Genomic DNA, 12,376 nt, shown 5'->3' with positions numbered 1-12,376 from the left:
AACGCGATGATTCAACACTCGCATTGATGCCGATGATGCTGGGGCTGTATCCGTTGCAACGGGTTCCCCAGCGCATAGCTGCTGCTTTGGATGATGATGATAGGCGTCAACTTCAGGGATTTGGTACGAAACTTCGACGGAAATTCGTAATAACGATGCGTGTTGCGACGATTACATACGCTATTCTGAAATATTTGGTAATTTGAAATTCATAGTACTGAAAGTTTTTCCATTGAAAATATAGGCATTTTGACGGCGATTTAAAAAAAATTCGTAGATCTGAAAATTTCGTTAATCTGATGTTTGTAGTAACGACATTTTACTGTATATTGCATAAGTGGACAAGGACTTCTTTTACACGAACTCAACTGACACACTATTTAAAATCAGGACACAAAAATATTTTTCCCCTGAAGATTTCATAATTGTGACTTCATTAATAAAATTTTCCTTTTCAGAGACCGGAGTCCTTTCTTCAAGAGACAGTTATTTTAAGGACCCCATTTTTTTGGCACAGCAGAAAGCTTGGATGTTTAAAGTGGCTGATCCTGCAGTGGCTGCATCAAAAACATCATGGCACGTTTAAAGAAAAAATTGTGCAATCAATGGAAACACCTGCTTTTATGTTTCCCTATGTGATAAACGGGTGCAATGGCAATCGAGTTGCAGCTGGATCGAGCTGCTGAAAACAAAGGGTGCACTAGCGTCAAAAACGTAATTTTTCACTCCCTCCTTTATCCCTTCCCTTACGGCGCGGTTCAGGTGTCCAAAGATATATGAGACAGATACTGCGCCATTTCCTTTCCCCAAAAAACCAATTATAACCAATTATATAATTATATATAACAATACAACAAGTAGCCTTGGCATGGGCTGCCAGGTGTTTTGCGTCATTTATACATTTAATGTATATATGCCTGTACGCATGGCCTGTATGCAGTCATGCGTACCAAAGCGCCATTGCATGGTGCCATGCCATGATGGCTGCCACCGCTTTGCCATTTCACTTCTTGACTTCAAATCAGTTCTGCTTTTCAGCAGAAACTTTCCTTTCTTTTTTTTTTTGCATTAGGAAACAAACATTATTAGGCACAAGTCGTGTCTGTTACCAGATTGTGATGGGATGGAATATAGAAGCAAAACCAGGCATCGCCATTTTTACTCAAGACAGCAATGTGCACGGGGGATAGAGTAGTGCTGAGAAACAGGCACTGATGCATTTGTTTACAATCAAGAACTATGCGCAGTGGAGAACAGTGTAGGGAATTTCACAATACTTATCATAGCCCTTGCCTTTCTGTATGTCTTCCGGCCAAGAATCTAGGCTAGGCTAATTGCTTAGAAGGCAAAGACATGTAGCCAGCATATTTGAAGCATTGGTGTTTGTCATTGTTTCTTGTATTCTGTGTCATCTACATTATCTTTGCCTGCAAAATACACTGAAATAGAGCTGAAACACATTGGACCGAACGAGTGACTTTGTTGCTGCAGCAGAAGGTGATCCACCCCATTTTTTATACTTGCTTGCAGAGGAAGTGGATGCTTATGAAAGCAAGAAAGAGGAGCTTATCAAGAAGGGAGAAAGAATGTAAGTGCCACTCAGCCGCCATGTTTCTTTTTGTGTGTAAATTGACAATTTCAGCGGTTGTTTTGCTTCGGCATTGAGGTAATTGTTCATAACAGACAGGCTGTGACCACTATGGCTGCAAGCGCATGTGTCAAAGGGGTTATTAAAATAATAAGTGATGTCCTCTGATTTGCCACTATGGATGTGTTCTTTGCTATATTTTGAAATCTGGGCTAAAGGATGTAGTACTGTGTATATATTTGCGTAAGGGCTGTACCTTTTTCGTGATTCTGATGGAGTGCTGCTCTTGCATCAGCGAAATATTTTAGACTGCAGTGAAGACACTATTACACGCAGTGTTTTATGTGGCAACACGCATATTTATAACAGATCAGCACAGCTCCGACAAATCCGTCAAATACATAATGCGTTCAAAATATGGATGATACGATGCGCGCCTGACAACCAGTGTGAATTAACCGCCAGTAGTAAAGCAGGTGGCTAGGTTCTCTTTACTGGAAGACGTCACTTCGTCCTGAGTACTCCAGGATCCTCCAAAGTCGTCCAGGATCCTCCAAATATCCTGTGCTTGACTGACAGTAATGACTGCTTTGTTGACGGTTAGGAGCGATGCTCCATGCATGTGATCCGTGGCTGTCTTGTGTGAAGTGGCTTTCGCCTGGCCTGCTTTTCCACGCGCTTCGCTGTCAAAGGTGTGGCAGAAATGAGTTAAATATTCATTTTAATGCGGTATTTTTGTTTGATGTTAAACTGGCAACAAGGTTAGACCTTTTATGATAAACAGTGACTGCATTCAAAGCTGCCTTCGCTGCGTCTTCTATGTCGAGCACACTAGGCGTAGTGACACTGGGTGAACGGTGCACAACTACGGCGTGTATTTCGCCGGTGCACGAGCCTGGCGGGCGGCGTGTCGCTGCATGGAAATGCACACTAGCACGGGTTTCACCCCATGCCGGCTTTAGCGCTGAATAATGTTCTGCCTTTCTGATGCAAATGCCAAGTGCACAAGATGATTTAGCAATGTTTAGGCATCGTTTGTTCGTAGTTCCAAGTGAACTACGGCATGTGAGACGACGTGTCTGTGGTCGCACATAGTGTCACAAGCAGTTATTTTTAGCTAGCTCCCAGTGGAACATACCATCCAGGAAAAAATTGTGCTCATGTCACGTAAAAGAATTGTTTGGCTGACTTTTTTTTTAATTACCAGCTGCCACATTTGGGGGCAGGGCCCTTGCATGAGTATATATGGTATGCAGAAGAGCTCATTCTCTCATTTCACTGCAGCAGAATAAAATTTAAAGGCTTGTTTAACCATTAAAAGCTTCCCTCTGGCATTATTGATGTACCCTGGGTGCTTTAATGCTGGCTACAACACAGGATTGGTACATAGGCAGTGTGGTGACGTCAGTCAGTTGGAGCGCAACACATGAGACCTTTTCATTTCATTATAGGCTCTCATTCTGTGAGATGAATAATTGCAGGTTATGTTTTGACATTTGTGACATTGTGCAGTGACCCTGACTCTGTGGTGAGGTCTAAGATACCGCTGTCTGCCTGCCTGGAAGCCTTTGCCAGCACTGAGCTGGTTAGCGACTTCTTCAGCACAGCTGTCAACAAGAAAGTGACAGTGGAAAAGTGAGTGTCCTGTTTTACTTTAATCTGACAGTCTTAAAGACGTGCAGACAGAGAAATCAATGAAGAGCATAAACAATATGGAAATTTTACCTGTTTTGCATCATTCTGTGTCTGGTGGCGTAGTGTATTGTTTGCATGAATCTAAGAATTATTTGGTGCCATTTCTCCTCGCAATTTCGCAAATTATTGTACAAATATTGTCCATATTTGCTTCGCTAAGAATTTGTCGCTGTTTTGTCTGTCTGCCTGCTGGATTTTTCCCATATTAAGAGCAAAGAAAAGCACTTTTAGTAGAGGAAAAATACTTCATGTATTTTTTCTATGCTTTTGGCAGGACCACTCGATTGCGCACATTTCCGGACTACTTGATGATTCAGCTCAAGAAGTTTGCCCTCGGCAAAAACTGGATTCCAACGAAACTGGGTATGGGGAAATTAAACAGTCTGTTCACCATGTCCTGAAAGGTCGAGAACGGCACGTTTCAGTTTTAAATTGGACATTCTTTTGTGTATCCCACAGACGTGGAAATGCTGATGCCCCAGGAGCTTGATCTGACCTTCCTGAGGGGCAGTGGACTTCAGCCCGGAGAAGAGCTGCTGCCGGAACCTAAGCAAACGAATGAAGGCTCCACACAGAGTAAGTTTCTTTCTCATTTTAATTTTACAGAAAAGAACGAAAGGTGCTAACTTCTTAGCTGTTGCATATCACCTGCAAAAAAGATTTTGTGCTAGTTTGTGCAAATATTTTGAGTTTGTAATGTTCTGTTTGCTCTATTTGAAGTAACTGCAACCGCTGGGAAGGGTTGTCTGCCTGTTTGCTCAAGAATTATGTTCTTACTTGGCTCTTTAACCACTTATTTTTTCTTGATTCTTTTTTCTGGCCTAATGCTATGTAGTATTGTGTGGGCTGTGGCCATAACTTGCACTAGTTTAGCTGTAAAAGTACACATTTGATTGCATTTGGGGCTGATTAATTGTATGCAGTTTGTGTGCAGTTAAGCAGTGATCGCTGATCTCATAATTGAATAGTCGGAATGGTGGTCTCACTAGTCTATTGGCCACTTCTAGTGCCGTTATTAAAGCTATTTGGAGTATATAATTTTTGGTGCAAGAGTAATGTGCAGACTAGTGAAGGAATTTTATTGATTTGTTTGGATTTTTGCAATTTTCTCTGATTTTCTCTGGCTTGCCTTAGTTCTGTAAGCATTGACTACTACCACCTTCATGTTTTTTTAGCTGTCTTTGTCACAGGCTTGCATTGAATTGGCAGCACTCGTCTAAACCTGTTCCCTCTTCTGTTACTTAAGAGGGCCTTGAAACACCTTTGTTGGTTTTTTTAATGTATTTTGCTTGCTCTCATTCCTGATGACATAATAAATAAATAAATATTACTCATGTCTGTCCAAATGGTTGAGCTTCAGGAGCATTGCATGTCCTGGAAAGATACTAGCTGATACCGAGGACACAGGGAAGGCTTGAAGATGGAAGAATGGCATCGTTAATGAAAGGCATTTCAGAGCCTTGGTTGCTTACCAACATGAAACATGAATGTCCTTTTGACACTGCTGAAGACTGTCCATGCGTTTTCTTGTCAGCTGTGGAGCTCGATGCTGCTCTGGTGTCCCAGCTGTGTGACATGGGCTTCCCATTGGAGGCATGTAAGAAGGCTGTGTACTTCACCCAGAACGCTGGCATCGAAGCTGCCACCAACTGGGCCATGGAGCACATTGCTGACCCCGGCAAGTGGCATTTGCTCGTGCTTATTTCACGTGAAGGAAGTTTACTTTTTTGACAAATGCACTTGAATTGACATGACCTTATGTGCGCAGTGAGAAGCCTGCTCTTTGAGATGTCGCGGTCACTTTGCACATGCTGATGATCACTGTGGTGAAGGTCTTCTTGTTAGCACTCTCTAATGCTTGGCTACGGAGTAAGAGTACATAGATGGGGAGTGCCTAGGAGGGGCCTTTTTTTTTTTTGTCAGGCGGTCATTAATTAAGGCTTGCTCTCAGTGAGTGTTCTGCAATTTCTGAGTTTTTCATTTGAGGTGAACCTGGACGTGCTTTGTTGTTTTTCTGTTTTGTAGCTTGAAAAATTTTCTTTTACTGCGTTCCTTGCTTTTATTATTTTGTTTCCTTAGCACTCAACCCTTCTTGTGAACAGGCATATTTGCATATTTCATGCCAGGCAGACATTCATCGTGGCCGGCTGCCAGGGAATACTCTGCTTAGATTTTTAAGCTTTCTCGTTTTCTTTTTCTAATTTTTATGCACCTGAAGACTATGCGGCCCCCTTCGTGCAGCCCGGTGCCTTCCAGGCTGATGCAGAAGCAGTGGCTGCAATTGAGTCAATGGGCTTCTCCCGAGATCAGGCAATGAAAGCTCTCAAGGCTACAGTAAGATTTTTCATTACGTTTGAAACTGGTTCTGTGCATGTTGAGTTGTGGTTGTCGTCTCATCTTGCCTGCATGCTTCTTTTGATGCAAGACCAGCAGTGATGATGTGCGTGAACATAGATTATAATTTGCAAAAATTTTCCAAATGCAGTACGCATCTGGGTTTGATTTTAGCTCTGGTGAGAAATCTTCAGCCTAGATAAGTTCACTGCAGGGTAAATGCTGCCCTCCGACATGTGCATGGCAAGAAAATGGGCCTAGGGCATTACAGGCAGAATTACATGTTTATTCTCTTCTTCTCTTAGGACAACAACCCTGAGAGAGCCATTGACTGGATTTTCAGCAGAACCGATGAGCTTCAGGCTGAAAATAGAGATGATGCTATGGACACTGATGTTGTTGGCCCTCACATCAGAGATGGCTCTGGAAGTAAGAGTTTTTGCTGTACCTTCCGCTTTCCTATCATACCTAGTTGAAGATTCCATCATCAGCACTATGTTGGATCATCATGTGGTTAGGAACACTCACATTTTTGCGTGTTCTCTCGCTGATTTTTACTTCAGCATTTCAGACGAATAGCTCGCATTTCAGACGAATAGCTCCACAGTCATTGAACCTTACAGACCAGGGGACCTTCTGCAGTCGACGACTGATCTTTCGGACTTTCTAGGGTCAGCGAAAACAGCTGAAAAATCAAATTTCACCATAAAAATAACTTTACAGTTGAAGGGTGGTGACCCCTTTCATGAGGTTATCATTTGATGGCTCTACTGCGGTTGGCACATCCTGTATGATATACAGGCTGGGACAAACTCCAGATGCAAGAGCTAACCCGCCACTGTATAATCTGTGCTTCACCCGCCGTACATAGGTTGCAAAACAAAAGGGCAGTAGAGATAACAACCCACAAACGGCTGCAACAAGCATGCCGTCGGAGTTCGCCTTCATAATTAGGCCCAGTGACTAAGCTGAATACCGATTGCTAAACCGTCAATGTACGTGTTTTTGTCCGCACTCTACTGTGGCTTTCGTATATAATGAAAGGCATTTTGCCTGTTTTGATGGTGTTGTGATTGAACAGTTTGGGCTGCTGTGCGTTTTCTCACCTGTACGAGCTCCTCGTTTTGAAAAGCGGCACCATTTTTTTGCTCTCACCGTCACCTTATGCCCCCCACACACTTTGCTGTTGCATCTTCACATATTCAGAACCAAAGAACTCGGCACAGATGAGTTCCACGAACTTTGAGTGCTATTCAAGTTATAGCAGCGAATGTTGTCCGAGAACGCTACCAGTTCGCCGCCATGCATGTGCGGTGTGCGAATGCGTGGAGAATATCAGCCCCGCCATTTAAGAGGCTCCCCTTTAGTTTGAATTTCGCTTTGTTCAGTCAAGTTCTTGATCCCTTTTAGAGTCTGAATTGACGAGGTACAATTATACACATTACGTGGCTGCTTGGCTGTTGGCGAATGAAGTCTGAAAAATCGAGCAATCACTTGTGATGTGTCTGAAATTTCAGGCACTCTTACGTATGCGGTATGTTGTAGTGGCATGAAAACCTCTCGGGGTGGAGGGGGGGGGGTCTGAATTTTCAGTCTGCTGTATATCATCACATATGTTGTAAAAATACTGATTTCATTTGTTGTTGCATGACTGTAGATATACCATATTTACTCGCGTATAACTCGCACCAAAACTTGAAAAAAAATTCGTTTCAAAAGTGGGGGTGCGCTTTATCTGCAAATTATTTCTCTTTTGGGGGGGAGGGGGGGGTTGTTGGCTTCACGGCAATGCGCGGCGGCCTTCCCCATGTAGTCCGCCATCCCCATCGTCATCAATGCTTGTTCAGACCAACGAGGGGCCAATGAAAGGCATAGCCAAATCCACGTTCATAATTTGTTTAATCTTCCCCACGTCATCGGCCACATTTTCTTCGGCCATCGTAGTTGAGCCTAGTGTCAGGCACTGTTTCGTGTACTACACCCCAGTTTGCACTGCTTGCGTGCTTTGTTTTGGCGTCATCGGTGCAACTCGGTGGCGGTGTTTCACAACGGGGCCGCCACGTTGGCTGAGTGGTTATGGCGCTCGGCTGCTGGCCCGAAAGACGCGGGTTCGATCCCGGCTGCGGCGGTCGAATTTCGATGGAGGCGAAATTCTAGAGGCCCGTGTATTGTGCATGTCAGTGCATGTTAAAGAACCCCAGGTGGTCGAAATTTCCGGAGCCCTTCACTACGGCGTCCCTCGTAGCCTGAGTCTCTTTAGTACGTTAAACCCCCATAAACTATGTTTCACAGCGAAAGAGAAGCTAAAGGTTATAGCCACTGAGTATGCAGTTGTATCTGTCTAGCGCTCATTTTTTTTTCTTTAGGTAAACGTGCGAGTTATACGCGCATTCTTTTTTTTTTTTTTTGTAGCGATAGCTACATTACGGTAGCATTACGAGCCTCCAGCGTGGCGGCGCAGCCACGGCGCGCCACCCTATGGCTGCGCCGCCACGCTGTCACGTGGTTTCATCTTGTGGTGCGGAGCAGCTGCTGGCGGCGCGGCGCCGTGGCTGACCACGTGGTTGGTCACGTGACCAAGTTCAACTCGGCCAGCTCTAGCTATCGCGTCACTCCTGGTTTAACCAGAGCTAAACTATTTTCGTGGATTTCAAAGTTAGGGGTGCGGGTTATGCGTGAGTAAATACAGTAGCTGTGCTATGGGTATGTGGGCAACTGTGTAGGCTATTGTTTTGCCTCGCTTGTACTGTCAATCCGGCTGATTTTGAACTCGAATATTTCAAAATGTTGTTTCTTATTAAACATCTGAACTTTCTACTAGAATATATCGTACGGGAAAGCACTGCTGTAAATCTCCGGTAGCCGGCACACTCCCTTTACCCAAATAGTGTGCCGCACAGTGCTTCGTGAGGTGTACGCTTCCTAGGCACTTGTAACTTTGGGATGCTTGCTTGAAAAGTAGCTCAAAGGCTTGACTTCTGATGGTAGTCTTGCCGCCACTTTCACCACTTGATGGCAGTTAATATGCCCGGACTGTATGAAAAGCGGAAGGCAAACACACCACAGGAATTTTCTGTTGAGCAGTTGGCCACTGTGCCGCATTCTTATGGAAAGCATGCCTGAGAATGGCCGATGTAAACAGTTGGTTCTCAGCTTTAGCCCAGCTATATATAGACCTCCTTCACCCCGCGACGTCACGAAGATGCGGTGGCGCTGATGTCAGCAGCGACTTTCGCATGGTAGGCAAAACAGCTACGGCCAGCCGGTGCCTACCGCAGCTGCTGCAGCTACCGGCGGCTGCATATCATGCCTGCGCACTGCAGAAGCAGCATGTATTGATCAGCTGCGTCACTGTTCGATCCACGTAGTAGCATAAAAGGAAATTTAAATTAGCACCCATAGGCTTTTCGCGATAAATACCGCATTAGTAAACTGGCTAACGGGGAATGGGCCGCGGTACTAAAGCGTGAAGTCTGGGAGTCTATCGGCACTGCTACTCAATGTACTTAATAGCATGTAAGTTACTGCGTTCATTCACCTGAACATCAGCACAGTACGCTTATAACTGCGCAAGGGAAAAAGCACGTATGTAGCTGCGCACGCATTTATCACCTTGAGCCGATGTGCACGGGGCCCCCGCCGGCAGGTTCACTCGCCCCCAAGGAATGCGTTCTTTTGTTAATAGCGCAGCATGTTTTATGGCATTTGATATTTACTAGAAAGTGTTTCTTAATATGACAGATGTAATTATGTGATTCGAGTAGAAAGAAGTCTGGTAAGTTCATGCGCGGTCACGTTGGCGTGCTTAGAATAGTGTACCTTAAGTGTGCTAAAAGCCACATGCTTTTTCATTGCATCATGCATGTGTCATGTTTCATGATGCAGTCCATGACCGCAAAGCTTGTTTGGAAAGAAGCAGCCGCAGGCGTGCTACTAACAGACGTGTGGAGATTGAGAGGGGGCGCAGCAATGAAAAGTGTTTTCGTTATTTATGCACGCGATATGAAACTAAATTTGGTGCAAATATGAAATTGCTACGCTGGTTTCAGTAATGCCTTTTATTTTTAGCTACACCTGGTGCAGTTCTTGGGTAATTATAATTAACACCCTCGTCAAGTCACCTCAAGGTCTTAAATAATTGAGTAGAAAGTGCTCAAATTTTTTATGCCAGCATGTTCACAGCCCTGTTCTCTATATGCTATTACTTCTTTTTTTTAGATGATCATGTACTTATGCATGCATAGTGACTTGAAAACGTTTCTTACAAAAATAACGAACATAATACTGCACTTGTAGGAAAAAAATCGAGAGATAAATTACACTCCTCAGTGTCTCAGGAATCGTTTGCGACAAATAGAATCATTCTATTTTCATGCATTACGAAATTACGAAGATGTGAGTGATGCCAATCGCAGAAAATGTGAAAGTTCAGAAAACGAACCTTATAATTAACGTTTATTTCCTCGTTTTTTGGCCTCGTCGCTTGCGCTTTGGTCCAAGAAATGTGGCCCTGACCTCGAAGAAAGCCTCAAAGGAATTACCTCACAATTTTCGACGACCCCGCATCTCGAAAGCGTACTTTATAAATTTCTATTGAATATATTGCTATAATTTTTCGTCACGAAACAGAACACCCCAGGGCTAAGAAAGAAAATTCCAGAAATAAAAAATTTTCACCAAATCGAACAGTTTAACAAGGGGAGAGGTCGGCCTGGCTGGTGCGTGATCCTGCGGATAAAAACAGCGCTTAAGCGGGACAGCTAGAGGAGAATGGGGACACGACGCTGTCCCCACTTTTCGCTCAGCGCGACACATACGTATGTCAGCAGACGGTGAGCGCACGTCTGCTCTGCCGAAAGATTGCCAGCACATCCTCTCACTACTGTCCCGAAGTAAAATCATTCTGGCTAGAGCAGAGTGTCAAAAACTTCCTATTTTATTTAATTCCTAGCGTAGAAATCAACGGCAGAAACACTTTCTGTTTACTACTAACCATATATACAATACACAGTGGCGAACTATTTCTCCGAATACGCCGCACGTGGCCAACGCGAGCTCGTGTACGTCAAGAAATTACTAAGCTGTAAACATCAACCATTGCTGTGATTCGCAGAAACTGAAAACGCGCCTACAATCCTTGAAAACCCGCGCTCAACACCTCTCTGCGACGACACACCGCCCCTCCTGTTCTAGAGTTCCTGATCCATTCGCCTCCGAACGTTGACCTCGCGATCCTAGACTGCACATGTGCCGCAGTGTCATCATTTCGCGAACGATGTGTCTCGATGGCCAGGCTCTCTTTACTGTAACCGTTTCTTTATTAAAGACGTCTTTACTCTAAATGAAAAAAAGTGTACAATTGTCAATGGGAGGCAAAATGATACCGCAGTTTCACTTTACTACATCAAAGTTTTCTGTAGGAGGGTTCTACTTTATGTAAGGTCATAGAAGGCTCTTAATATGACAGAGGTACCTGCCTGTAGTTTAAACAAAGGCAGCACTAATGTCTGTCTGAGGGAAAAATACGGGTTGATGCATGTTCATTGTCTGGTTTGAATGGCCAGTAGTCTGCTTCATCACTTTGCCTCATAACTCAAGAAATTTTGGTCAGTTCAATTAACTCCTGCTTCAGGGTCAGTTTTCTGTTCCTTGGCCTCATGTATGTCTCTTGCTTCTGCAGAGTATCAGCTTGTGGCATTTATCAGCCACATGGGTGAGTCCACCATGGTGGGCCACTACGTGTGCCACATCTTCAAGGACGGTCGGTGGGTCATTTTCAATGACAACAAGGTGGCCGTGTCTGAGCATCTGCCCAAGGAGTTCGGTTACCTGTACCTTTACCGGCGGGTGCCGAACTCATGACTAGATGGACCTTCGCCGAAACGAGCGAGAGTCGACGACACCATCGCAGCACCTGCAGCGGCATCAAGCAGTGCAGTATAGGCTGCAGGCACGACAGCTGCACTGCCACCGTCATCATCAGAAATGTTGCAAGTGGTGAACTTGCCTAGTGTATTGAAAGCTTGCGTGTGTAATACGAATCGATCTTGTGGTGCTGTTTGATCAGCGTTTCTTGTCTTGAATTTGGGCTTTCTTTTCTACTATAATGTGTCATGAAACTACCTTACAATGGTCTTGGGAACATCACCTGTAAATTCTCACAGTAAGCTAAAAACACATTTGGAATGGTTGTCTAATGCTGTATTATCATAGGAATTTGTACTTGGTATACTATAGTTCAGCAGCTTTTGTTTGAATATTTTTTTTGCACTGAATTTAATTTTTGAAGAGTTCTGTGTTTATTTATCTATATATGGAGAACGTGGCAATGCGTAGACCCTTAAAATGTGTTGAAATTGTGCTGGACGAATGGTTACAGGATTGAGTTTGTGCCTTCTCACAATGTCATAATCCATACTTTGGTGTATGCTGGCATACTTTGAACTGAGTAAACTTGTTAAATACCACAAAGAATACCCAAAGAGGATGTGGGTTATTGTGAACATGCCTTACCCTACTTGTACATATGCGGGCATGTGTTCTGCATTGTGTTCTTATTCTGATCATTTGTATGGAAGCGTTCACTACAAATTTTTGCAGCATTGTAGGTGGAGTCATCACTGGCCAGCTGTAAGCAGCCACTGCGTTGCAAACATGCAGACTCCAATCAAATACACACCATTATTTTCTAGTTCTACAGCTACCTCCAAGACCATGTAAGGTTGACTGCCAAGTAAATAAACCAAAGTTTCCACATTA

General features: G+C 44.0%; 1 protein-coding gene across 2 annotated transcripts in view; it reads left to right on the top strand.

The window, feature by feature from the left end:
* Usp5 (ubiquitin specific protease 5) overlaps positions 1 to 12,376 on the top strand; it is a 30,315-nt gene extending 17,939 nt beyond the window's left edge. For both annotated transcript variants that reach the window (XM_077653458.1, XM_077653457.1), the window contains exons 13-20: positions 1,531 to 1,588; positions 3,101 to 3,223; positions 3,558 to 3,646; positions 3,743 to 3,859; positions 4,818 to 4,961; positions 5,502 to 5,617; positions 5,923 to 6,046; positions 11,298 to 12,376. In XM_077653458.1, the coding sequence (XP_077509584.1) occupies positions 1,531 to 1,588; positions 3,101 to 3,223; positions 3,558 to 3,646; positions 3,743 to 3,859; positions 4,818 to 4,961; positions 5,502 to 5,617; positions 5,923 to 6,046; positions 11,298 to 11,479 (953 nt within the window). In that variant the 3' untranslated portion in view covers positions 11,480 to 12,376. The remainder of the gene's footprint in view (positions 1 to 1,530; positions 1,589 to 3,100; positions 3,224 to 3,557; positions 3,647 to 3,742; positions 3,860 to 4,817; positions 4,962 to 5,501; positions 5,618 to 5,922; positions 6,047 to 11,297) is intronic.

Source organism: Amblyomma americanum, chromosome 2 (genome assembly GCF_052857255.1).
Source record: "Amblyomma americanum isolate KBUSLIRL-KWMA chromosome 2, ASM5285725v1, whole genome shotgun sequence".
NCBI lineage: Eukaryota > Metazoa > Arthropoda > Arachnida > Ixodida > Ixodidae > Amblyomma > Amblyomma americanum.
Note: the sequence above shows the minus strand (reverse complement) of the source record. Positions and strands in the feature narration are given on the sequence as shown.